Raw genomic sequence first — 26,869 nt, 5'->3', positions numbered from 1 at the left:
TTTCAGAATAGGTCTCTTGTCAAAGCTTCCTAAAAAAATGGAACAGTTCAATTAAATGTTACGCTAAAACGTAACCTTACAAAGAAGCCTACCAATACAAAGATTAAAGAAAAACCTAGAAGCTATTTTTAAGGGCATGAACTATCCATAAAATAAAGATGCACTTCCAATTGAAGAATTTACAACAAGCTCGATGTTAGCAATACCTCTTTCAACAGTAAATCAAGATACAGGACTGTGCATTAAAGAAATATGGAAATTTACACCACCATTTTTTCTAGAAGTAAACTTTAATAGAATTTTTCGGACAAATAAGATCTAGATTTATACAGTGTTCATGTATGTAATTGCCTTACAAACTTTAAATAAAATTTTTAGGGAATCTTTTTATAGTTACAAATTAAATATGGTTCACCTTATTAAGAGCTTTATAGATAGTGATACAAAGTCCAAATAGAGTTAAGCTTTACAAAGATGTTGATACAGTCTTGGTTTCAGTGGCGTAGCTACAGGGAACCAACTGGAAACAACGCTTTCGGGCCCCCCAAAGCCAGGGGCCCCTTTAAAAATATATTTATTTACTATTTATATTATAAAAAAATCATATATTTAATTAACTTTTTTTTTGTTTATAAATATCGTTTAGAAGTATTGAAATATCAAATACATTCTATTATTTAAGATTAATTATAACTACAAAACAACATTATTAAATAATCATCCACGTAACCTTATCTATTGGTTTCTCGTCTGAAATATTTAGCATTGATTGCTATTGAGAATAAAGAAGCAAGACAATTAAACACGAAGACTCTGACAAATTTGCGACTGTAAAATCTAGACGAAAAATCATTTAAATAATTTTTTATACTTTGTTTTATTCAAATATGTTTTGGCTTTTAAATTGGGATTTCTTATGATTTTTAGTTGTTGAGTTACGGTGGAGACACACACAGACCAATTGTTAAAAACTTTTTTTTTTTTTTTAACTGAAGGGACCTCAAAACGGATCTTTCCAGTCAAAAATTTCAATCGAAAATCTTCAAGATTTACTACTACCTCCTTTTTCGCAAAAAAAAAAAAACGAAAAAAAAACTGTTCAGAACAAATTGCGAAAAATTGCTAAATTAATCACAAAATTCTACATTTAGTTGGCCAATTGTACATTGTATAAAACTTTTCTAAGATTTATACAGTGCGCTCTATCTGTTGCAATACTTTCGAACTAAATTATTTTTAGGAGATATGAACAGCTAAGGAAGCAAATTTTTAGTCTTCTTTGTGCTTAAAATTACATTTACTTATTTAAAATAAACTCTTCATGCTGTTCAATTTTATTGCTAGTACTCTGCTGAACGCAGAAAGTTAGTTACACAAGAAGCCACATGTTTGCTAATCGAGTGTCTGCGTGGTAGTTTAACTTTTTTCAATTCTTTGTTTTCTATTAAAAATACAACACCTGGTTCGCCAAATTCAATTCCGTAAACAATCCCTTCAGCAACATGATTCGCCCTGGAACATATAAGAAATATATATAAACTAATTCATGTTGTTAATTGCGCAGTAAGTGTTTCAGGGTAGGGTTGAAACCACCAAGTTAGCCCTGGCGTGAGTAGTGTATGTGCTTGGTATCTTTTTTATGTAAGAGTATTTTATCCCTGAAAGTGCTTGGAGTATACTATGTTAGGAACCCGTAGAACTGCAATACTCAAGAAGCTGCATACAACAGCAACCTTCTGAGGGACATTGCAATTGAAGGAATAAAATTATTTTAAAATTTCTACGTGATAAAGCAAATTATATTACTCTTGATCTTCCAATTTCTTCAGAGATTCTTCAGCTTTCATACCCCAATCGGGCGTTAACATTTGTTCGTTGACTTCTTGTAAGCCACGTGTTTTTGTTTTGCCAGGGCAAATGCAAACGAACCGAATTCTGGACTCCTCGAAATGGAAATCATCCTGATAAAAATCATTGCAAATTAATTAAGTAAAACTTGACTTTATTTTTATTATGTAATATTCTTTTTACTTTTATTTATGAAACAGTTATATGAGCATCTAAGATGGTCGCATTTGCAAAAATTATAAACAGAAATATGTGTAATAAGTTTCTTATCTAAAGTCATACAAGTTCCAACACATTCAAAGTCTAGAGCTGCTGTGCACAAGATGTGGCCCATTAGTGTGTTCCCAGTGGGCTGCCACTACATTAGTCAAACACTAGAGCAAATCAGACTTATTTAAAACGTTATTTCTATCTTCTTAGTAAAGGCAAGTATTGCGATAGTTTTATTATTTAACTTTTCGACATTCCGATTTCAACTAGTCAGTGCATGCATCCATTTATCATTGTTGTAGAGTTCGTTGGATTGTCGATGAAATCAAACTGCACTTTTGACAGTTAGGAAGTTGGTCTTTCATTCACAGGCATCTTTCAGGTTCTTGGAACGTTACTTTTCAAGCATTGTGGTTGTCTACATGATGGGGCTCATATTTGACTTATTGCAGTAGTTTAATTGTAATATGTTTTTGAGGAGTAAGAGGCTACCCCTAATGATCTTTGTGAGTAGTTCAGGTAGATTGACACTAGTCTGATAGCTGTGTTAAAGAATTTAAGGTGTCTATTCGGATAATCATTCTCCGAATCGTTCATTTTTACTCGAGTTGAATATTATCCACATTAAATTATCAATTTCCTGATCAACTTTATTTATAAGTTTTGGGAAACCAGTTTTAATTTAAGGGCAATCCGCCATGTTAATATCACAACTTCTTTCCAACCTTTCTACAATCAAGCATTATTTTATTATTATTATTATTTTAGTATTTTAGATTTATTAAATTATTTCTGTGAAAAAAACCGACATCTGCCATTAATTTAAAAGATTTTCCCATGTAAATTATTTTTCATCAATAATTTTATTTTAGTAAATGAAACTGTAGGGAATAGGACGTTGGAAGATTGGAAGACTGTCGAACTCGTTGCAGGCGTTGGAAGGTAGGTATCAAAATATTCAATATTTTTCTTAATTAAAATATTTAAATAGTACTATAAATAAGAGGGCTTTTTCGCTTTACGATGCCATTTAGGACAGAGTTTGTGTTAGCGGTGTGAAAATCGGTTTTTCTAAAGTACTTTGATGAATTGTACTGCTCGCAATCACAAGTATCAAATATATTCAAGAAGATAATAATTGAAGTACAAGAATATTCAGCAATGCCGAACCTCTTTGGGTTGCATTTAATATGAGAGTCATGATACTTCAGTTAGGAGTTGAAAGTTAGAGCAAAGCAGTTTGGACAGCATGAAGTTGATAGTCTTCCGTAACTATAACATGAAAGAAATATTTACAATGGACAAAAAAGAACAATAAATAATTTGACAGCTATGAACCAGGAATCATCAATAATTTTTAGACAGTTCAGATTTTCTAAGAATTTATTGAATGTACTAAAAGTATTTGTTAAGTTCCGTTCAAAAATTTGTTTAATTATATTTCAAATATTTACAGAAAAATAGAGAAATTTACAAATTAACCTTATGACAATATTTACTGCAGTTAATCAATAAAAAAAAAATAATAATAATAATACAGAAATCCTTACGCTAAGAGAACGGTGCAACGCAATAATCGCAGCTTTGGTTGCTGTAAATATTGGTGCATATGGTAAAGTATCAAGACCAATAGCTCCAGCGACGTTAACCACAACTCCTCCTTCGTCTCGTTTTGGAGAACCCATATGGCGCATAGCGTTCAAACATCCTCTAACTACGCCAGTCTGTAAATAGAAGCACCATTTACAACTTCCACTTTCAATCGTAAGTAATAATTTACACCAATCTGTTTGAAACGATAGAAGTTAGAGTGAGGAAAAAATATTTATACTATTAAATAACATCAATATTACTCTAGAAAATTTAAATTATATCATTGCATAGAATCTTTGCCATAAATCTCTTTTTAAAAAAATTGTAATTTTAAATTCTAGACTGTCATTTCTGAACTATATAAAATTAGAAAATTTCACACTAATTGTAGCACTCACGTAATTTACATCAACCTCATATGTCCATTCTCTGTCCCGCATAATTCCAGCATTGTTTATTAAAATGTCAATTCCACCTTTACACTCCATAGCATTGAAAAAATCTACAAAAACAGTAAGATATTATTTAAAGTGTTCCTCAAATTATAATTGTGATATGAATCTCAACTGGAGGTTCTACTCATCAAAAGAAAAGTAATAATTCTGGCAGCTGCTCAAAGAAATATTTCAATTTATGATAACTTCAAACTTTTTCAGTATCCAATAAGTTTTATTTACTTTTCTTTCTTTAAATATACCTATATACCAACTACGATTCAACATTATATTAATCGTCAATCTAAAAAACATAAATTTCATTGATTATATCAATTTTTTTTCTATATTCATATTGACTGAATATTGAATAAGGTGGTCTGTTCCAGCCTTGAGGACACGAACAATCATATTCATACAATCTTAAAAGGATTCAAAACCTGTTTGTAAATGCGGTTGCTTTGTAAAGGAAGCCATCGATGCTAAAATAATTCGAACTAAGCCGACAGGAAGACCAACTTAGGTAGGAGTTGAGTTTCCTCATTCGGAATGCCTTCAGAAAATAGGACTGCAATAGCAGAAGTAGCTGGCAAGGAATATGATGAACTAGTCTTTATTATGCAGAAATTATGCATCCCAGCCGTTTCTTGTGAATGGTCTATGATTAATGCCAATGTTTATTGTCCTTTTCATCAACACTTTTTTTTTTTAATTGCAATCCATTGTTATCAATATTATCAGACAAGATTCCCCGCAAGGGGTGCCTGTTGCATACAGGTACTCGGGGAGCAGCGTCCCCACGTGTTACCACAATCGCTCAGTACACCATGTACCCTCACCAGAACAGTACACAAACATCTACACCATCCACACTCATGCACATCCTACAGGCCAAGGCACTAACAGTATAACGTTCACCCTAGGGCTACCGCCCCGAAAGGGGAGCAAAACAGAATTCTTAATGACATAAATATTGCCTACTTTTCAATCGGGCTTTACGTCCTCTATCTAATTAGAAGTCGCAGACGGAGGCGTCTAGCAAATGTACTATAAACTTCTTTTAAATATTAATTAATTTTAAATATTAATTAAAATTCAAGGCCTAAACTGGGAATCGAACACAAGCAACAAAATACAACATATCTTTGTGGGCCTCGCTATTAACTATACGGATATCGTGAGACCTACCATTTTAAAAAATTCTCACAATTTTATTTCCGAAATCTGATTGCGATTCAGAAATCGATTGAGCAATTTCCCTCATATCAATAACTAATCTAAAATGGTATGACGTACTGATTGTTTCAATTGAAGAAATAAGTATATTCTTGGGAGTTATTACCATCAAAATCGTGGCAGGACGAGACGTCAACATGGTAGTAAGAGCAAGATCCTTCACCATGAAATGCGTTTATTTTCTCCACTATTTCCTCACCTTCACAATCATCTTTACCTGCCAAAATTACATGCTGTAACAAAGGTAAGATAAAAAAAGACATGAATGCATATCACAGAAAAGGCTAAATAATAAATCATATTTCATATCTATTCATGTACATGGATATGAGATAAGCTATTGATGAAGCTACGCTAGCGTTGTCTCAAACTCACTGCATTGAAATTAAGAGCGATTATGTGTTTATGTTGGCAATGGTTTACGCCAAATGACCATTGAAGTATTTAGTTAGTATATTTTCATTTATTTGTTCTAGTGAAGGTCGTAGAACTATAGACCAAGTATTTATTTCTCCTTGTTCTAATGTATCCAGCACCACAATTTCCTGACTCGAAATTTTTTTTTTTAAATTAACTGCATATAATAACATATGCATGAAGCTTAGTTTGGCTTAGAAATCCAACAGAAAATAGACAAACAAGTTTTAATGTTTTTAAGAAGGAAACGTTTGAGAACCTGTCGTAAAAATAAAATCGTTTGTTTTGTAACAGTTGACAAAGAAGTTGAAATACTAATTTAATGGAATATCTTTAATAGAAAAGAAATTACTTAATTAGCTTAAACAAAAATATTTTTGCAATCACCTTAACATGCTTTTTAAGTAATTCTTTCGCTGTAGCTACACCTATGTCACCAGCACCTCCAGTAATGGCCACAAGCTTTCCACACAGATCGATGTACTTTTCTTGGCTGTTAGAATTCATAAAATTGTATTATTATTCTCTCTTTTTTTAATTTATACAATATTATATTTTAAATTTTGCCAATTAAATAAAATAATATTCTTTAAAATAGTAATAACATCAAAAGAGAAAAGGAAAAGGATTCCTACAGGAAAATATTCAGAATCTAGCTGCCTGCTTTTAGATTCTCTCTTCCGTGAAGCTTATTGCTGTTTTTTACAAGAGAACACTATCCGTGACAGGCAGTGCACTGCAAAAAGCTCCTTTGCCTATGATTTTAGATGTTGCCGCTCCTAAAATAAATAAATAAATCTACATTTCGTAGGCCGATACCATGTCTTGCTAGCCCACCTCGATATACCGTAGCTGTCAAGTGAAGGGAATAGCACAAGCTCACAACATAAATTTCTAATAAAAACCACTCCAATCATCCTAAAGTTATTTAAATCTCTACTTAATTTTTGTCTCCTTCTCCTTAGACGTATCGACTTACCTGTTCATTAGCGCCCATAATGAGCCTATAAACTAATAAATAAAAAATATGTAATTGTCTAAATTTAATGTAACAATGATGAAAACATAAGTTACTTCATCAAAACATAAGAAAAAACAAGAAAAAACAAAACCAAAGAAACGATAATTTTTATTAATACAGTAAAAGCTCTTTATTCGCGGGGTATATGTTCCATAAATATGCCGCGAATACAGAAACCGTGAATACGGAATGGTAATTTATATGGGATTATAGGGGATACGTTCCTAACTGACAAAATAAAAAAAAAAACAAATATATAAAAAAATCAATTTAATTGAAGTTTTTGAACATTTTCATTAATTATCTTAAGGCTTAGGCAATGGTTTGAAGAATTTTGTAATTTCCTCTTGCTTGGCAGTTTTTAAAAGCCTTTGTTTGCAGTCAAAGTTTGAACTTGCCACTACAACTACCATCAGGTTCTTTAAAATGAGCGTAAAGATACTTTGCCTTCTCCCGGACCATTGGACCACTCAGGGGCACCCTTTTTTGATTGCGGTCTTCGATCCATAATGACAACGCCACTTCCATTTTTTCTATTGCTGGATCACGAACAATTACTTTCATTCTGTGCGTTTACATTCTCAAAAACACCGATCGCGGTGAAGGCGGCTTATGTCAAAGTCCTCGGCGATATCATTTAACAACATACTTTAGGCAAAGTTGTAATAAGATCTATTTTACTTTTTTTATTAGTCTATTTGACGGCATTTACAAAGGATATTGGGTTGGATACCTATTGGAATCCTTTTATTATCATAGTGTACTTCCGCTAATATCCGCGAATATAGGAATTGGGTCGCATTTTTTTAATCCGCGAATAGTGAAAACGCGAATGAAGGAAGCGCGAATAAGGAGCTTTTACTGTACATTTTCTTAAGTAAAGAGGGATTGGCAAGTTTCATTATTTTTAAATTATGCCTACCACGTATTCGAATCAGGATTAATACAAATTTTACGGATACTCATATTAGATTGAGTAGACAAGACATCCATAGATTGATTTTAATTTAGTTCAGTAATAATAAAAAAATTATGTGATCGGCAAAATGAATGTAAATGTGATACCATTTAAGAATGGTTGTTATTTTGAGTATCTAAAATGCTTTTTATGCTTACAAAAATTAGCAAAAAATATTACTTTTCCAAGTTGAATTGATGGTTAAATAGATATTGCATACAAACGTCCCCTGCCGTCAAATAATAAAATTACATTAAATAATCTAATTGTACTTAATAATTACCATGGACTGCAGTAGTTTTTATTCAGTTTGTCCTTAAACAGACACCTGCACAAGTTATATACTTTACTAAAAAGAAAATTGGTTATATTTGATGTGTTAAAAAAAAAAACAAAAAAAAAAACTGTTTCTCACTTCTTAACTGATAAAAAAGTCCTGATTCTTGAAGCAAATTTGGAATTTAACATCTCACCTTCTTTGCTAGTTTATTCTCTAACTACAAAAATACAACTATAATTGTAACTGAGTATCTATGGAAACAAATTTATCTAATAAGTACTTAGTACATGGTACTTCTGAAATTAAATTACTGGTTCATTATCTTCTCAATAATTAAAACAGCGTCTGCAATTTATCTTAGGCATTTTCTAAATTTGAGCCTAACTATTTTTTGATTTTTTGATAATAACTATGTTTGATTCTTCAATATGTATCAAACATTAATTACATAAAATTGCTTCTATAATTTTTAGTTCTTTTTAATAAAGAATTGCAAAGTTATTTATACATTAATCTATTAAGTCGAGACTTTCTGTATTTAAGAGAATTCTAATAAGACTTTCTTACTACAATTCTAAATAACAAGTTTTCTTAATACTAAGGCCGGAATGTTTGTTCCAATCTTTTATCTCAGCAAACATTTTCATTCTCAGATAAGTAGACAGACCTTACTTATTTTTCCTAATCGCATTCAGTATTCTTTTTCTTTTTCAAAAAAAATGCATTTCGGTTCAATTTTTCGAACTAAAAGTATATTGATGTCTCACATTCCTCTATTTTTCGACTGATACATCAACCACCCTAACTGATTTGGATATTATATTAAATATTGGCAGTCCAGAATAGTTAATACAGTTAAAAAACGCCAATTTTTTTCAGATGCTTTTCGTCCAACTACAAAATTTGGAGAAAAAAAGGAAAAACCCAATCGTTCTTAAATGTTTTTTCCCTATTTACCATCAAATAAAATTCTAGGCTAGTAAACAAACTCAATAAATTTTAGTTTAATTGCCTCTCTTCTAACCGCTTGGCTATCCATCCAGATGTCTACTTAATATGAGTAATGATTATGACAAGAAGTACACTATACTTAGAATTGAAATTACTATTCTTTTTTTGTTTTTTTAATGTAATGTTTATTATATTGGTTTTTTTAAATTTATAAATAGCATGGGCTTCTAGCCAGGCTTATAGTTGGGTATAATCCATTGATAATAAGTTCGGTAAATCGTAGTACACATTTACTGTGTTTCAAAAAAAAGAACGCTTAAGGTATTTATTTAATCCAAACATGCAATCGTTTCACTTATGTCTTTTCTATTTGGTATAAATGTTTTTAAAATCTGAGCACCTTCTACAATCCAAACTGAAGCACTGGGACCATTTCTTATTACATAAAGCACAGCTCTAGCGACGTGATCAGGCCTGAAATGTAAATTTATAAAAAGGTTAATTCAAAAACTATTTACTAAAAGATTTTTCTTGCATTAAAAATGAAGCTATAATGTTTGAGTTTGTATTCATATGAAAATATCATATTCATATCGGCGTGTTGTTGTTGACATTTGTTGGGATAAAATTGAAGTACAATCTTCCATCAATAAAACAACGAATTTAGAAGCAGAAAAATTTTGATTTTTAATTGTTGGATCAATTGTATCAGTCGTAAGAAGAGGGTACACCCAGTAAAAAGATCCAGTTACAAGCCATGTTACGAACTTGCAGAAGAAAACTTTTCTTTTTTAGAAAAATATTTCTTTAAAAAAAAAAAAAAAATCTGCCCGGAATCTTGTAAAATTAAAAAACTAAATAAAGGTAAGTTGTAACATCATTAGCTAAATAAGATTAAATTATAATTATTGTGATAATAATACCTACTGTTGTTTCGGCATATCGTCAATAGCTGAGGATGCTTTAATCCCCCATCTTTTATTAACTTGGTTTTCCTTAATTTTATCAAGCTCATTGGTTACAGTAATTCCTGGGCAAAGTGCAACAACACGAACTTTTGTATCCTGGTAAACTGTACAATCCTGAAATTTAGATTTATTCAAGTTATTAAGAAATTGTCTATAAAAAGTTATAACAATAAATCGTACAATTTGCCTACCCCAACTGATCTACAAAATCCAATAATTCCTGCTTTTGTTCCGGCGTACACGGGTAGATAAGAAAAACCATCCATTCCAAATATAGAAGCTAAATTCACTACAACACCACCGTGGGGTTTATTCGGTCCCATGTACTTTATTGCTAACAAAGTCCCTTGAATTGGTCCTTTCTGTTTTACAAAAAAATAAAATAAAAAATAAACATCACAAAATAAAATCTAACTTATTGGTTTATAGATGAAGTTAATATGGTTGGATAAAAATTGAAAAAAACTAAAAAGTGAACAGATCGTAAATGGGGAAACCTGTCCGAAACACATAGTTTCGAATAGTTGGTTGTTTGGCTTTCAAGTCAACTCCCCAACTAAACATTCAAGCCAATGAATCATGCAGGTGAATAGGTACCAGAAATGGATTCCAGAATGCTTATCCATATTTTTTTTTGAGCGGTGGTCACAAATTGGGTCAAATTTGAGTCCGAAATTTTTTTCCAGTACACTACTCCGGATAGTTTGCCAACAACACTGCCCATCATAGTTATTGGCTAAAAAAAAAGGCTGCTGGGAAGATAAAATGTAAGATTCTGCAATTGAATTTTGAATCCAGGAATACTGCTTGGGAGTACAGTGAATTAACCAATGAAATATTCTCTTTCTACTAAACATGTCTAGTTTTTTTGTTTGTTTTTGTCTTGAAATTGGATTTGGTTGTTTAATATCTTCATGCGGTCCTACTAATGAATTAAGCTTGATAACGTACTTCTCTACTTAAGACCATATTATATATAAAAATCCAATCTTGAAATTATTACAGAGAAGATAAAGCAGGTAATCACTTTCATTTTGGAAAATCTTAAGAAAATAATTTAGGAAAAATATGTTTTCATTTTAGTAAATATCACATGGAATTGAGCTAGACTAGTGAGGCCACTCACCATATTAATGTCAATTTCATAGTCCCAAATTTTATCCCTAATGATCTCTTCACTATTAACTACTATATCGGGTCCTCCATGTTCAATAGATTGTTTAAATACACCTAAAAAATTTGAATCACATTAAAATACTCAAAACGTGAGTTCAATGGAATACATAAAATTAATCAGTATTATTAACTTTAAAAACTATATTACGTATTTTAAAAAAACGAGTCCTAATAGTAACAATCCAAATTTTATTTAAATCCCCTCTTTTTTCTTTTTGAACAGAATGATAGGGTAATAGATTGCTTCAAAAACAGTTTTACCCAACCTGCAGCCTCCGCAACATTTTCGGAACCGATATCGTCAAACATAAAATTAAGTTTGAGAACAGATTAGCTCAGAGGTTAACTTATTGGATTCCCACGCAGAGATCCCAGGTTTGAATCCATTTGCCGTCCCTTAAATTTTCTCTTCCTAGGAGCTTATTGTCTAGTCTAGGACAGTATTTTCTGTAAGACTGAATACTGTCCGGAGGCCGGCTGTGAACTGAAAAAAGCTTCTGATGCCAATGACCTTAGATGCCAACGCAATTAAATTTTAAATAAAAGAAACTGTTTAACAGTTGAATTAAGAAATACTAAAAAACCTCTGTCTATTGTTATTTTTTTTAAACCTCGTAGTACGAGCAAGTTATAGCGATAGTTACAAATTTGCCGAATTAAGATTCAAGCAGAATTCGCAAGTAGTCGCCTCCATTATTCTATACTTGTGATGAATGAATCTGAGAAGTTTGATCTGATCCCTGTTACCCTCTTATCATTGCAAACGGTAATTGGTACATTCGTTCCGACTTTCTCTACTGCTGCAATTCTTTATGGAAAGTGCATCTCTTCCAACGTGCCACTTGAGGAGGTGCAAGGAAAAGAATACATTTTAGTAGCTTATTTGGCGATGCATATTTCAAACAGGAGGGAGGAATCTTGACAGTACTCTTTGGTGTGGCATGATTGGTAGTTCTGGCATCGATTAAACAGTACTTTATTGTTTTGAATGATAAGTTTTTCAACAGAGACAAAGGGGACTTTGGTATTGGGAATTGGTTTATTGATGATTTGATAGAACATCTATAATCGGATACACTTTCAAAATAACAACCAAATTGTGAGTAAAGTAGCAAAATTTAATACAAAGAAGACTCAACTACAGCGAAAATTTTTTTATTTTAATTTATTTATTGAAAAATTTACAACTGCAAAATTACCATCTAGTGAATGTGATGAAGGGTAGAGATGATTACAAGAGAGGAGCAGTTAACCCTCACTTGAATTGAGCGAGATCAGAATAATTAACAAGGTGATAGTGCTGAGAGTTTGACTGAATGAGAAGTGAGAGGGGTATTTACAAACTTACAAAGGAAAAATTATAAATCAATTTTACTCCATCAGCAGATCTCTTGGCCGCCGACGTCTCAGTCTTCTGTTGGGATTCCCAGGAATGGAGTGGGAAGAAAGTTCTTGGTTTAGCGGATTGTAGTGGAGAGAAAGAGAGAAATGTACCGAGATGTGATGAGGTCGCGTACAAAAGGAACATTGAGATCTTTGTGGATGGTCTGCAAAGAATTTTGGATTTAAGAGCCCCACACTTCTATTCCGTAAGTCCATAAAGGTTTCAGTATAGTGTTGTAGATGAGTATTTTATTGTCTAGAGTAAGATGGGAACGTTTGTCGAGAAATTGTGAGAGCAGTTTGTATCGTCGATTTAGTTCCAGTCTCTTAAGTTTAGTATGTACATTTCCAAGTGAGTCTTTTGTCTAAATAGAGTCCTAAGTTGCGAAGTTTATCCACAGGAGGAAGAATTTACCATTTAAAAACACTGGAGATGAGTCGTTCTTCGAAGAGTGAAAATGATTTGATTAAATTTTTCTGTGTTTCTTTTAATTCTCCACTTCTTAATTCATTCATCAATAAGTCTAAGATGGAGTTGAAGCGTTCGAGTCACGATTACCGGATCTTCGTGGGATGTGAGGATGAAAAAAATTAATAAAACATTTTAAGCGTCTTGTTTACCCAATTGCCAAATTTCAGCTTCCCATGCTTATTTTTTACAGATATTTTGTACAAAGGTTAAACGAAGTTGCTAATTTTTGATAATTCCTGATTTCACATTACCTTCATACTGCTGAAAATTTTTTTGATCCAATTTCACAAAGGTTGCTCTCTCTCCATACTTTCTGTTCAACTCTTTTACTGCAGCTTTACCTTCGCAACTGCTTTGACCAGTGACAATAACATGCTGCAAAACATTTTGTATTTAAATTTATATTGTACATCTGAATCTTAGTCATCATACTTTCTTTTTATATCATACTGCTTCTGTCTTAATTATTTTTACTGTTCTTATATCTAACAGCCAGATACACTCTTTCATAAAAATATTACTAATAAACGTCAAACTAACAATTGACTTCTATCAAATTCCTGAGTTAACACTAAAGAAATATAACATACAAAAGAAATAAATTTCTATTATATGTAAATTTATGTTTAAATGGGATAGCAAATGTATGACCGTAAAAACAAAAATCCAGAAATACAATTGGATAAATGGATATAAATTTTCATTTAGACCGTCACACCGTGCAAGAGAGAGAGAGAGAGAGATAGAATTTATTAAAAATTTTTATTCCATTCTAGTGGCCTCGAAACGCGAAATAAGACTTTATTTATTGAGAGGTTCTTTTTGAATGTTTAAAAGAACACTATACTTACAGTAAGGATAGCAGAAAGGGAAAGTATATTTTCTAAGTAACATAATTAATGATAACTAAATCTACTTACTTTAACATTGTTTAGAAGTAACTCATTGGCAATAGCCAAACCTATTCCAGTAGTTCCGCCGATTACAATGGAGACTTTGTTGCAAGGTTCCATCAGCAGCTCGCTAAACATTTAGGTATTAAATTATTTTCACGTTTCTTCGTTATTTTGTAGTTTTATTTATGTAAATGAAATCAGTTTTTTATTTTCATTAATTGTGCCCATTGCTCGACAATTTAAATTACAGCTCCCAAAAAATTATAATAGTACAGTAATTCATTAAATAATAGCGTGTATATCATTATGTCAAAATGTTATTTCCCATGTAAATGGAAATTATAAGTTGATACAATATAACATCTAGAAACATAGAAAAACCTCACAAACTAGAAAACTAGTTTTATAGGAGAAAAGAAATATTTAGACCCATATTCAATCATTACCCTTGCGCGAAGGAAAAGAATGGTTTTGAGAAGCAACGCCCAAAGTTATAATTTATCGAGATTGTAGGAATTAGTCTGTTCCATTGTTTTTTCAACTGCAATTTATTAAACGAACAAAAATTAAAATTATAAAGTAGTAAATAAACAGAGACTCACCATGAATACTTTCTGTTGAAGGTAACTTGAGGCTCGTAGATTTGTATCCTTGAAAACCTACCAAACAATCTATTGTAAGAAATCAATATTTATAATTTCTATTTAAAGTAAAATATTACTAACTTTTCAAATGTATAACATGAAGAACAGCCTATATTTTTCAGGCAGGCAACTACAAATCTTGAACCAGAAACGGCCAGTGTCCACATATTAAATCATGGAATAAAAACTAAAGGACCCAAATGCAGAAATCGAATGACAATCTCAAACCCAGTCTTCTGCCACTCAGCTCAGTGGTGACTTATATAACATAAAACTAAACTTATCTGTGATCATAATATATTAATAAAATGAATGGCAGCTACTTTGAGATAAAATGAATAGTTGTTTCATAGTATAACTTAATGGAAGAAGGTAAAGGAGGTAGCAAGCTAACCTAGCACGTTGTAGATCCTCGATTCGTGTTCGAATTTTGCTCGGTGTTCTCAAGTTTCTAAGATTGCTATCTGTTCACTGATCTGAACACTTCGTTCTGAGGCCTGCAGTGCAATGACCTTATAAAGGTAGGTGGTAGATTTATTTGATGAACTGTTTTGGTGATTCGCTCGGTCTGATGACGCTCAAGTTTGAATTTCTCAGAAAAATCTTTGGAGCTATTTTTGAGAAATCGTAAAAAAAAAAAAACAAAAACACTTGGAAAAAAATTGGTGTGAACCCTCACTGCAAGACACTGAAGTGGCACTCTTGAGGAGAGCCATCCGTACAAATAACTGGCTGTATAAAAAGCAAATGCAAAAGAAGAAAGGAATACAAATAAAATAAACTACTATGTAAGTAAACGAAGTCCATGATTGAAGAATCAGTAACAAATATATATAATGGCTAACAATAGCCAACGAATCAACAACAGTTTCCTCCGAAAGCCTCAATAGAGCACCAGGCTCTTAGTAGAGCTAAGCTGTTCTTAATATCATCACCGAAGTACATCGTTCTTTTTCCAAACTGCTTAGAGAAGAATGTAACGCATTTCTTGAAAATCACACACTTATCCTTGTCTATTTCCTTCGTACGTGAGTCGAAAACTGAACAGGATGTACACGGAAGAGTGGTCGAAACTTCGGGAGGTGATTTAGCAGCTCAAATGCAACAAAAAATATTCTCTTCATTATGGCCTGATTCTCTATAGTGTCCAAGATATTTGCATTTTTAATTTTTCCGTCGATATTCGCGTTTTCACCATAAAAACGGCTGTAACTGATGCAAGGATTTCAGGTTTATTACAAACAAACAAAACTGTCTAGAAACAATTAATTAATACATCCTTTAAAAAGTTAAATATTTACTCACTTGGAAATGTAGTTGATAAAATTCCTCTTAAATAAAGCATTCCTAACTAAAGTCATAGTACAAATTAAAAATAATAATAATAATAGTAATTTACACAATCATTTGTGAAACCAAAATAAACTACTTAATTATCACAACAGCTGTGAATGAGTTTTATAATTTTTATTTCGTCAGTAGATCTCTCAATCATTGTCGACTCAGTTTTCTAATGGGATTTCCAGGTGTGGATTGCGTTGTTGCAATTTTTATTCTGTAGTTAATTCAAAATTCAGAAAGACAAATATGGAAATATGTCAACGAGCCATATGCAATCTTTTGTTGACATTGTAAACACATAAAGATATCAAATGATTTGTATTTCTTACAGGGAGTAAATTTCTATATTTTAAGTTAAATTCAACAATATAGACAAAATTTACCAAATACTTCTATCATCCAAACATAGTGATGGGGTGCACTAACAGGAGGTGAATCACTCAACACCTTGCAACGACGATGACTTCTGAGGAAGCATGACTTCCAACCTATACTGCATGTATGATTCCTATCTCTCTCGAAAGTCGTCTTCGAAGCAAGGTGTTGATCGAAAGAGGTTCAATAGTGATGAGTAAGAAAGGAATCCTGCTTCATCAAAGCATTATGCCCTTCTTCAAACCTTCTTTTACACTTCATAATCATAAGGTGAAAATGGAACCTGTGAAAGGAATAGAAGTTTTCGACAGCAGTTCCGCTATCACCGCTTGTTTTTTGTTTTAATTTATGTATATATTAATTTTGATATTTGTGTGACCAATGCAAGAAGTTCATACGAAAAGGTGCTAAAGTCAATGCGATTCCATATACTGATAATACCTATTGATGCCCTACCTATTGATGTACGGGAGAACTATCGTTTCCTAAATACGACCCAACGATTGATACTGAAGTAAAGCGCTGCTTTGTCCGACTTTTTTCTTATTGTTTTTCTCTCGTAGATATTTCACAAATTATCGAATTTTGAAATGAAAAATATATTTCCTAAAAACATTTCTCGTTCGTTTGACCCAAGAATAAATATTTTTCATAACTGTTATTTCTGATATATACTTCCAATGTTGGCCAAAAGCAGAAAAGTTTTATGCATTGGTTACTTTTTTGAAAAACTAGTAAAAATAAATCGGGCATGTTGTTTAATAAAAATCCATTCTCAGAGTTTATTTTCACATTGCAGTTCATTCAGCAATCATGTATTAGTCAACTAATTAATTCATTATTAACTAAATAATTCTAGAAAAGATGCTGATCGAAGTTCGGAAAATAATATTTTCTACGCTTATTCCGGAGAACTGACTTTTTTCAAAGTATTCTAGAAGGATCATCCAAAAGTTCTAGAAAGCATTGGTTGAACCAAGGCTTATTCTCCTTGATAGCAGGCAAAACATTGCTAGTTTCTTATTTTGTACTTCATAAATTTTGTAGGAATTGCTAGGTTTTAAATTCTTTTATAAAATGAGATTCATAAATCTCAGCCAACTATATATCAAAACCCTAATATCAGAAACTTAAGTTTCGGCAAATAATAAAGGAGCTTTCCACAACAATTTACTGTTTTTAATTACAGAGTTTTAAGTTGTTCAAGTGCTGTCTCATAGGTAGCGCGAGCACCGCTGTTAGAAGCAACTGACTTGCATCACTTGCACATTGAGGCTTACCGCCTTTTTTTTGTACTTTTGGTCCGAAAGGTGCTGTTTTATCTGTTAAATTCTTATTGATTGCCTGACCCGGTCTAAAGATGTAGATAAGTTACTAGTTTTAACTAAATATTAACATTCATCTCTTCAAATATACTTAGTTATTTTCAAGTTTCTCAAGACTGAAATATGATATTATTAGTTAAAAACATGTGTGACGAAAAGTGAGTTAATCCATTAATTGAAATTATTTATTATATTAATTTGAAAAATGCCAATTTTTTGTGCTTGGATGACCAGAGCTTTATCTTGCTCGTGCAAAAGCTCCGTTACATACTCACACTCTAAGCGTACTTAATCTATGCGGGAATATTGTGATGATTCGAAGTCTCTACATCGAAACTCTAACTATAAATAATAAGAATTGGAATTAAAGGTAACTATTTATTACAAAGATTTGCTTTCTTTTTAGCATATACAACAAGCAATGTATATTTTAGTACATATTTTCCTAATTGGTTTTGTTTTATCAATCCACAGAGTTGGATGTAGTCTTTACAGTCTTCTAGAAAAGATTGGTATTTATCTTCTGGAATGTCTCTTTTGAAAGGATTTACAGAGTCAAATATACCTGTAAAAAATAAAATATTAGCTAAAAGGTTGGACCAGTTATTTTGGAAAATGTTATAAATGAGAAAATTTTCATCTACATTGCTTGCTTGATTTAGTCAGTTTGAAGATTGATTCAGGGAACTAGTACTTCTGCTTATAAGCTGGCACTTTGACACCAAACTATCTCAAGAATTATTGAGCTTAAATCAATCTACTGCAACGACAATCTTGCAAACTAACTACATAATAAATTACCTATCGCGTTTAAAATTGTCTTGACTGAAAAATTATTTGGCGCTTAGAAAGCTGTGGTCATTGGACTTCAGTGTACCCTCTTTTGAGAAAACACTGTCCATCAATAAGTAAGACAACTCTAAGGAATAAAAAAAATTTATGGGCCGGCAGCTGGATTCGATCCAGGGTTCTCTGCATGGGAATCCAGTTCGTTTCCGTTGCTACATACATTTATGATATGCCGCAAACGCTTCACTAAGGTAATAAGGGATTTAAACGGTTAGTGAGCTCAAACTGCGTTGGGCACCCTTTCTGGCAAATGGTTAAAAATTTTGGGGATAGCCCGGTTCAACCAACTTTTTCACATAACTTGCTTGTCACAGCTTTGAAAAGTGATAGTTTAACATCCCTATCTTTTCATTGAAACAAGAAATAAAATTAGTTAAAACCCATTTTAGAAGAGAAGTTAACAAAAAGCAGTACCTATTGCTTCATCCAGAGACTCCAGTAGCGATTCCTCAGCTATTACATCGCACTTAATGATTTCAAAGTTATTATTTTCCAAAATATTTATATAATCAATTTTTCTAGCATAATCTGTTTTTTGAAGTTCGCCACAATTGTGCCAGGGCTGAGGAAAATAATATTAATATTTTATATTTTAATAATATTAATATAGTTATAATTAATCCAATATTTTACGAATACCCTTATTATTCTGTAATGGATAATAATCAAGAAAGAATTAAGTTACAGAATAAACACGACCTAACCTTTACAAATTTTTTCCATTTTGTGACTGCTGGAATCAATTCAAATAAGTTAATCAGTGGTTCTGTAAGGAGAGATAAGGATATAACATATCCATTTTCCTTCAACAGGATATTCATATTTTCAGTAACTTGACTAAAAAAAAAAAAAATATATATGCAGAATTCAGTAATTAAATAAAACAATACAATATCCCCAAAAATTTATAGAATTTACACTCACATTAAATTTTTCATCCTGTGAATAGCATAAGAGGAAAAAATTTTATCAAACTTTCCTTTATTTGAATTTATCCACAAATTTGGTTTTTCAAAATCCAATACATTAAATTGATATTTTTCACACCCGTACTTTTTCTGAGCATATTGTACCATTGTCTCAGAGAGGTCGCATCCAATCTGCAAAGTATTATAATGTTTTAAAAAACTGATCAAGTTCAAATAATAGAGAAAGTACATTTTTTTTAAAGTGTTGGTCTTCACGGTGCTATTTTTTAAAAAAAAGGAAAATGCAAATGACAGATTGCTGCATTCTCTGACCAAAATTAATTCTAATTAATTGCTAAATTAAAGTTGATGAATTTGTTTCAAATCTTGCGTTCTTACAAATTACAACAGCTTGACAATAATATCTTCTGTTCTCGCTTGTACATCAGCCGTTCATTTAAGAGTCTAGCTTAAGACTTAGGGTTGTCACTTTTGTCTATGTTTTTAGATTTGGGAACTTAAGTGCTCTGATTTTGAATTTACTACCGGTCTAACTAGATTGGCTAAGGTACGACTTAACTTTCTTTCACATGGAAATATTTCAGCTGAAAGGGAACTACGTTGGTCATTCAGGATAAATAACAACAGAATGTCAAAGCTACCAAAAGCTATTGTTGGATTTTTTTAATAGGTATGAGCTGGAATCGAAGCGTAATTTTTCTATTGTTCTGAGCACTTAAAAGAAGATAAACAGAACCTCCAAAAGCCTAGAATTAAATGCGTCAAAAAAAAAAAAAAAAAAAATGAATACTTACAATAGTAGAAGCCGTTGGAAAGTAGAGAGGTAATATTGAGGTTGTCAGATCTCCTGGGCCACATCCGATATCCAGGATTTTCTCGTTTTCAGAGCAAGATAGTTGGCCCTTAATACTTTCAAGTACATTTCTGGCATCCCTTATTGTTTGGAAGGTGGTACATTTTTCATATTCGACGGGAGAGTGCATCTTCGGTTCTTTTAGTTTTCTTGGATTGACCGGAATCACACAATAATTAATTGTTAATTTAAATCTGGAACATAGTTTTCAAATAATGTTTTTAATTTGTGCTAAATTATTGCGAATCTCTATATTTAATCTAAAGATTTGTTTGCTTGTGCGATAAATAAGTAAGTTGTTAAGTTCACAGTTATGATTTTACTAAAGCACAGCGGTTAGGGCTTCCCTACTAGGGTTTTTGAATCGTCAAGCTTTTCACCACTCTTTAATTACAAGCTTGACTTTTTAGGAGGACTAAAAATTAACTGAGTCAATCTCTGAATTAAGGAGAGTTTTAGGGAGTTTGGAGTACATTCTTCTCCAACATTTGATAACCATCCTGGCACTCAAATCTTCCTGATAGCGGTATCATTGCCATTTAGGAGTTTCATTGGATATTCCTGCGTTTCTTCACAGAATCTACAGATCTATCAAGTTCTAGATTCATCTTTTTCAGGAGTTCTTTCTCCGAGTCGGCAATGCCTTGCAAGTTCGCTCTAAGCTTTGTTCAAACTGAATAAAAATGGGCCTCTGACAGTTTCAGCAGTTCCGTCCCTATAGTTTTCCATTTAACTTTTGAGACAAAATTTGTTCAATAGAACCCAAAAGCTCACACTTTATAAAATAAAATATAAAAATAACAGTTTTAGAAGAGGCTCCATACATGTAGCAAACTCCTCACCAAATAAAATGTAGAAAGAACATCGAGACCTCCAAAAGGCAAATCAACATGAAATTGCGAATCGAATGACAAATCGGTTTGCGCATTTAGGCGCTACGTTGTCTACAAAAAAGGCTAACAACAACAATAATTTTTGAAAATGCAGTTTTTGCTCATTTTCGGGCACTTTTTTTTTTGGAATCTATTATATCTGGGATGTTGCAAAAAATTACAGTTATGCAGAAGGATTTGCTTTATACTAAAAAGATAATTTGGGAATTTTATCTTTTATAGAAAAAGAGAAAAAAATGGTCAAATTTGGGTGTTTTTCAACGTTACTCTTTTTCGTGCAGTTTTTGGCGATCAACCCTTATACAACTGTCCTACCGGACAGTTTTGATAGAGAAAATTTAATTTCGTAGCTTTATTTCTGCATTCCTTTCAACAATACAGCGCCTATTAATGCATAAGCTGATTGAATTGAAAACAAATTAAATTAAACGTAAGAATTATTGTCTTATTAATAATATTAATGAAATCTTCCAGAATAACGCTCAAACTAAATATTCTAATTATGTAGAAAATGGGGTTAGGCCCGCTGTGCTGGTCCAGCACTGTTGGATAACATCTTAGTTTTTAAAATCGTTAAAACCATTGATAGCAGAGGGGTATTGTCGAAAATCAATGATATGTACCGTACATTACTTCCAAATAGCTGGCATTGTTCAAGAGAAAGCTTACTGCTGCAAATCACTGCTTAAAAATTAAATGAGGTCAAGATCGTAATTGTGCGTTTGACGATCGGACCTCTCGCCAACTCATTATTACTTTTTTTTTTCTCATGCAACTGGACAACTTTCTTGCTGGTAGAACCTTCACCATTGAGGACGAGGTGAAATCATCCTTTGAATTCTGTGGATCTTATTTTTACCAGACTTGGGATGATAAATAGAAGTGCAAAAAAATGTGCTAATGCTAATGGTGCTTTTATCGATTTTATTAAACTTATATTAGTTAGTTACTCAATTTTAAAGTGCTCTCTGTGGAACCCATAAACCATTTTTAATAATAAAACAACATTTACAGCTCAAATGAGTTATATTAAGTTAAAAAATTATTAATTTTTAATTACTTACCATCAAGCAGATCTGTGACAGAAGTAACCTTAATCTTTGCAGTACTTTGCTTAAATAGCAAACTAAAAGGAAAACTTTTTGTTTATTCAGTTAATAAAAAATGATATATGAGGATGTAAAAAAACGGAAATAAATGCTGTCGGAAACGAATTAACATTGCCCGGAAGATTTTATATTATATTGTATATGTATGTAAGCTTATTGGTATCAATGATAAATATTACAGTGCAAATTATAATTTTTAATGGCGTAGTTGATATTCCTGGTTAAAAAAATAAACTAAACAAGTTTCTTAAGGTCGATTAAAGAAATTAATTTTATGTAGTGTAGTCAGGAATTCGAATTTCCTAAAGAATTCATAGCTACATAATCTCAACAACGAAACAAGAAATCTCTGAACCGCACTATGTTGGAAAAATTTCAAGTTTGTATAATTTTTAGAATTTATGGCGAAGAATATGATGAAATTTATTTTTAAATGAGGCTCCTTATTGGATTTCAAATGAGTTTTAATTAATAAGGTAAAATTTGAAGAATTTAGTGAAGTAATTAAAACTGTCCGGTAGGACAGTTGTATAAGGGTTGATCGTCAAAAAGTGCACGAAAAAGCGTAACGTTGAAAAACACCAAACTTTGACAATTTTTTTCTCTTTTTCTACTAAACATAAAATTCCCAAATTTTCTTTAAAATATGGGGCAAACCCTCCTTTATAGCTGTAATTTTTTTGCAACAACCCAGATCTAATAGGTTTCGAGAAAAAAGTTGCCGAAAATGAGCAAAAACGGCTTTTTCAAAAAATGTTCTTGTTCTTGTTCTTCTTCATGTTGTTGTTGTTGTTGTTGTTGTTGTTGTTGTTCTTGTTACCTTTTTTGTAAACAACGTACAGCCTAAACGCGCGAACCGATTTTCATGAATGAGGTGTCATTCGATTCGGAATTTTATGTAGATGTGCCTTTTGGAGGTCTCGACCCTGTACTTCAAATGGGAGAGGAGTTAGCCCCCTTTATGTAAGGCCCCCTTCAAAATTATTATTACTAATTACTCTGTAAATCTTAGCCCGATTTTGATAAAATTTGGTAGGATGATAGGGTTAGGGCTCCCCTACGTAACATTAAAGCGGCGATCAGCTCTTACACTTGTTAAGGGGAAGTATAGGAATCGTTTCAAATTATCGACACGTGAACCGATTTTCATGAATGAAATGTCATTCGAATCGAAATTTTGTACAGATTTACACTTTAAAAGTCTCGACGCCGTGCCTCATAAGGAGGGGAGTTTGCCCCACCCAAATAAGGCCCTTTCTAAAACTATTATTACCAATATTTCTGTAACGCTTAGTCCGATTTTGATATAATTCAGCTCGAATAAATGGTTAAAGCTCCTCTACATTGCTGATGCTCTTGCACCTACTAAGAGGAAGTACTGCAATCGTTTAAATTATCAATGAGTGAACCGATTTAAATCAATGAATTGTCGTTCGATTAAAAAATCTTTGCCTCTTTGCCTAGAAGTACTTCAATCGCAGTTTATTTTTCTTACTCCTCTTAAAAGGAAGTAATGAAATCGCAGTTTAATTTTGCTATTTACGCACAAATACCTTCCTATGTTATTCAAAACGCTTTTTCAAAAAAAGTTGTTACTGAGGATGGTTTGGGGGACCTTAACGATAATCATTCTTTAAAAAGATCTCTCTAGTGGTAGTTACGGTTCCGACTTACCATCTTATCAGGTTATAATGATAGAATTGCTTATTCCAAATTTAAAAAAATCTGTAAAGCAGATATGTAACTTTGTAAAATAGACAAAAAGGAAAATCTATCCAAAAGGTACAAAAATCTCTTTAACAAAAACTTACAGTTTTAAATGTTAAGTATAAGGGTTGATTAAACGCCAAAAGGTACACAAATCAGCAAGCACCCAACATTTCATTAATTCTTCATTAATATTTAAGTAATTTTACTGCATTAATATTCATTAATATTTTTTAGAATTTATTAGATGTCACAGACCCTTATGCTGGCCACTTCATTTATAATATTTTTTTGTTATAATTATGAAAAATCACACATATGTACATGCATGTTAAAGTAGAAAAAGACAAAGTTAGAGTAGGCTACTGTCTTGAATTCGTCTTACCGAAATATTCGTGAGCATAAATATCACACAGTTATATCAAGTAGATTATTCAACAACAATTATTGATTTCTCGATTGTAATTTAATTTAGTCCCCCTAATTTTACTTATGGTAAAATACTGGAATAATTAGCTGTCCTAAAAATATACATATCTTATTTACTTTATATTACATATTACATTTTTTTTTATAAAAAAAAGTTTTGAATTTTTTAGCCTCATAATTTTTTTTTTATTTTTTATAACGTTTTTCTTTTTAACCTGTATTTAATAGTTTGATTATTATAAATAACTAGATATTACAGTCAATCTACAGTGCTACTTGAACAAATATTTTGTAGACGAAAATGGCCAGCATAAGGGTCTGTGACATCTAATAAATTCTAAAAAATATTAATGAATATTAATGTAGTAAAATTACTTAAATATTAATGAAGAATTAATGAAATGTTGGGTGCTTGCTGATTTGTGCTTGTGAAATGTTGGGTGCTTTTGGCGTTTAATCAACCCTTATACTTAACATTTAAAACTGTAAGTTTTTGTTAAAGAGATAATTATTTAAAATGTACAAAAACAATTAGAATTTGCGGATAATTGCAATACAAATTCTACTTCTTCGATGTCTTATTTCAATCCAGTGTATCATTTTTACGCTTTAAGCAATATTTCTAACTCTGTGTTCATCGATGACTGCTCTGCAAGAGTTGCAGAATTTCAGGGTACAATCATTTCATTATTACAAGTCATTTCGGTTATTATAGTGTGAGTTTGTTATAAAAGAATACGAATAGAGGATTCGACGGATTACCTTTCTCACTTTAAACTGACAACTTTGGGCTCACCTATTACGCTAAGTAGGTATTATCTTATCCCTCTTACAACAAATACTTGTAATTATTTTTAGCAAGTGTAATTATTTGACTGCATTTACTTCAATAAAAGTCAAGATTTCACACTACATCAAAGAGCATTCTAAACCTCACATCTCTCGACCAATAAAATATTTCTCGCAAGACGTAAAGTGGGAAAGAAATTACATAAATGAAGCAGTTTCAGTTGAGGAATCACAATTGAATCTAGTTAGCATCAAATAATAATCTAGAATTTAACATTTGTAATACGAACTTAATTGATAACAGAAAAGAAGTCTGATATTATTTAATATTTATTTTAATAATTTGATAAGAGCAGGAATTAAAGGTAACTATTTATTATAAAGATTTGCTTTCTTTTTAGCATAGAAAACAAGTAATGTATATTTTATTGCATATTTTCCTAATTGGTTTTGTTTTATCAATCCGCAGAGTTGGATGTAGTCTTTACAGTCTTCTAGAAAAGATTGATATTTATCTTCTGGAATGTCTCTTTTGAAAGGATTAACAGTGTCAAGTATAACTGTAAAAAATAAAATATTATTAACAAATGGCTGGCTATTTTGGAAAGTGTTATATATTTTCCACATTATCTGAAGAATTATTGATATTGTCTCGATCTACTACAACGATAATCTTGTAAACTGACTACATAAGCAAAGGCTTGTTGCGATTCAAATTGTGTCGGATGTAATTATTATTATTTGGCACCTCGTAAACTATAGTCATTAGCCTTCGTATAGTGTTCCCTTATTACTCTACATTACCGGGCAGTGACCTCTAAGAAGCTCCCAGGAAGAGAAAATCTAACCGGGGAATCCTGAGCTAATCCTTTCTCTTATTTTTTTTTAATAACCGTGATTAAAAAGTTCAATTTACGTTTAAAGCAATTTACAAGAATGAATTTTCATTCTCATTTTCATTCATTTTTTTTGTATCTTTATTTTTACAACATCTGAAAGGGAGTTTGCCCCCACTTAAGGAACGCCTCTTTTAAAATATTATCTATAATCATCGCCCGATTTTGATTAAATTTGGCAAGAAGTTGTTCGAGCTTTACTGCATTATACGTATTAAAGTGCTATCATATCTCACAGCTATTGCAGTCGTGCGTATGTAATGATTCATTTCTCTTTGCGTTTTTAGTAAGAAGTACTGTAATCGCAGTTTTTTCTTACTTCTCTTGAAAGGAAGAAATAAAATTGCAGTTTAATTTTGTTATACACGTACAGTTACCTTGCAATTTTATTCGAAACGTTTTCCCAAGAAAACTGTTTTTATGGATTGTTTGGGGAACTCAACTCTAAGCATTCTTTTAAAAGATCTCTCCAGTGGTAGTTACGGTTTCAACTTAATAATGGTAGATATGGATCTGGATATAATGAAACTATTGCTTATTTTAAAGTTAAGAAAATCTTTAAAGCAGAATATAAAAAAAGGAAAATCTATCCAAAAGGTACAAAAATCTCCTTAACAAAAACTTACAGTTTAAAAAGTTAAGTATAAGGGTTGATTAAACGCTAAAAGGTACACAAATCAGCAAGTCCCGATCATTTCATTAATACTTCATTTGTCATTTGAGTAATTTTACTATATTAACTTTTCCTTAATATTTTTTAGAATTTATTAAATGTCGCATACCCTTATACTGACCATTTTGCTCCCTAGTGTCCTGTTGCTACTTTATTAGTTTATTGTATTGGCATCTGGCTATCTTTAGTCGGATTTGTTGGTCTTGAAGCCCCG

General features: G+C 31.7%; 3 protein-coding genes across 7 annotated transcripts; all 3 read right to left on the bottom strand.

Annotated features, from left to right (window-relative positions):
- Positions 1 to 1,313: 1,313 nt before the first annotated feature.
- LOC141455681 (alcohol dehydrogenase 1-like) lies at positions 1,314 to 8,282 on the bottom strand. 3 transcript variants are annotated; one of them, XM_074130939.1, is made up of 8 exons: positions 8,133 to 8,282; positions 8,001 to 8,066; positions 6,126 to 6,231; positions 5,428 to 5,554; positions 4,050 to 4,153; positions 3,609 to 3,782; positions 1,807 to 1,961; positions 1,314 to 1,512 (listed from the first exon to the last, which is right to left on the bottom strand). In XM_074130939.1, the coding sequence occupies exons 1-8, from the start codon at positions 8,183 to 8,185 to the stop codon at positions 1,341 to 1,343; spliced, it is 957 nt and encodes a 318-aa protein (XP_073987040.1). In that variant the 5' UTR covers positions 8,186 to 8,282; the 3' UTR covers positions 1,314 to 1,340. The 3 variants fall into 3 exon arrangements, with proteins under 3 accessions (XP_073987040.1, XP_073987041.1, XP_073987042.1); XM_074130940.1 differs by having other exon boundaries at positions 8,001 to 8,045; positions 8,133 to 8,266; XM_074130941.1 differs by lacking the exon at positions 8,001 to 8,066 and having other exon boundaries at positions 8,133 to 8,253.
- Positions 8,283 to 9,113: 831 nt separating this feature from the next.
- On the bottom strand, positions 9,114 to 15,945 carry LOC141455680 (15-hydroxyprostaglandin dehydrogenase [NAD(+)]-like). Of its 3 annotated transcripts, XM_074130936.1 has the most exons (9): positions 15,793 to 15,907; positions 15,491 to 15,699; positions 14,446 to 14,502; positions 13,868 to 13,970; positions 13,199 to 13,322; positions 11,043 to 11,146; positions 10,108 to 10,278; positions 9,876 to 10,030; positions 9,114 to 9,422 (listed from the first exon to the last, which is right to left on the bottom strand). In XM_074130936.1, exons 4-9 carry the CDS (start codon positions 13,958 to 13,960, stop codon positions 9,278 to 9,280), a joined length of 792 nt encoding a protein of 263 aa, XP_073987037.1. In that variant the 5' UTR covers positions 13,961 to 13,970; positions 14,446 to 14,502; positions 15,491 to 15,699; positions 15,793 to 15,907; the 3' UTR covers positions 9,114 to 9,277. The 3 variants fall into 3 exon arrangements, with proteins under 3 accessions (XP_073987037.1, XP_073987036.1, XP_073987038.1); XM_074130935.1 differs by lacking the exon at positions 15,491 to 15,699 and having other exon boundaries at positions 15,793 to 15,945; XM_074130937.1 differs by lacking the exon at positions 15,491 to 15,699 and having other exon boundaries at positions 9,118 to 9,422; positions 9,872 to 10,030; positions 15,793 to 15,945.
- A 1,942-nt stretch (positions 15,946 to 17,887) lies between these two features.
- On the bottom strand, positions 17,888 to 19,214 carry LOC141455500 (uncharacterized). The gene is made up of 3 exons (XM_074130612.1): positions 19,082 to 19,214; positions 18,792 to 18,939; positions 17,888 to 18,093 (listed from the first exon to the last, which is right to left on the bottom strand). Exons 1-3 carry the CDS (start codon positions 19,196 to 19,198, stop codon positions 17,903 to 17,905), a joined length of 456 nt encoding a protein of 151 aa, XP_073986713.1. The 5' UTR covers positions 19,199 to 19,214; the 3' UTR covers positions 17,888 to 17,902.
- Positions 19,215 to 26,869: the final 7,655 nt, after the last annotated feature.

The sequence above is a fragment of the Rhodnius prolixus genome, unplaced genomic scaffold, assembly GCF_049639745.1.
Source record: "Rhodnius prolixus isolate KJV_2025 unplaced genomic scaffold, Rpr scaffold_4, whole genome shotgun sequence".
In the NCBI taxonomy this organism is placed as follows: Eukaryota; Metazoa; Arthropoda; class Insecta; order Hemiptera; family Reduviidae; genus Rhodnius; species Rhodnius prolixus.
The sequence above is the reverse complement of the archived record's forward strand: the minus strand, read 5'-3'. Positions and strand labels throughout refer to the sequence as shown.

What these genes read in the sequence shown, in the direction of transcription:
- LOC141455680 (XM_074130935.1), bottom strand. Translation starts at nt 15,848, where the DNA reads ATGACTTTAGTTAGGAATGCTTTATTTAAGAGGAATTTTATCAACTAC. An exon ending in AAATTTTCAGCAGTATGAAG is followed by an intron (nt 11,147 to 13,198) that starts GTAATGTGAAAT and finishes CAAATTTTTTAG; the next exon opens with GTGTATTTAAACAATCTATT. An exon ending in GATTTTGTAGATCAGTTGGG is followed by an intron (nt 10,031 to 10,107) that starts GTAGGCAAATTG and finishes TCTAAATTTCAG; the next exon opens with GATTGTACAGTTTACCAGGA.
- LOC141455681 (XM_074130939.1), bottom strand. Translation starts at nt 8,185, where the DNA reads ATGTTAAATTCCAAATTTGCTTCAAGAATCAGGACTTTTTTATCAGTT. An exon ending in GTCCTGCCACGATTTTGATG is followed by an intron (nt 4,154 to 5,427) that starts GTAATAACTCCC and finishes CTGTTTTTGTAG; the next exon opens with ATTTTTTCAATGCTATGGAG. An exon ending in AAGAAATTGGAAGATCAAGA is followed by an intron (nt 1,513 to 1,806) that starts GTAATATAATTT and finishes TATATGTTCCAG; the next exon opens with GGCGAATCATGTTGCTGAAG.
- LOC141455500 (XM_074130612.1), bottom strand. Translation starts at nt 19,198, where the DNA reads ATGAATATCCTGTTGAAGGAAAATGGATATGTTATATCCTTATCTCTC. An exon ending in AATGGAAAAAATTTGTAAAG is followed by an intron (nt 18,940 to 19,081) that starts GTTAGGTCGTGT and finishes TATTTTCCTCAG; the next exon opens with CCCTGGCACAATTGTGGCGA. An exon ending in GTCTCTGGATGAAGCAATAG is followed by an intron (nt 18,094 to 18,791) that starts GTACTGCTTTTT and finishes TATTTTTTACAG; the next exon opens with GTATATTTGACTCTGTAAAT.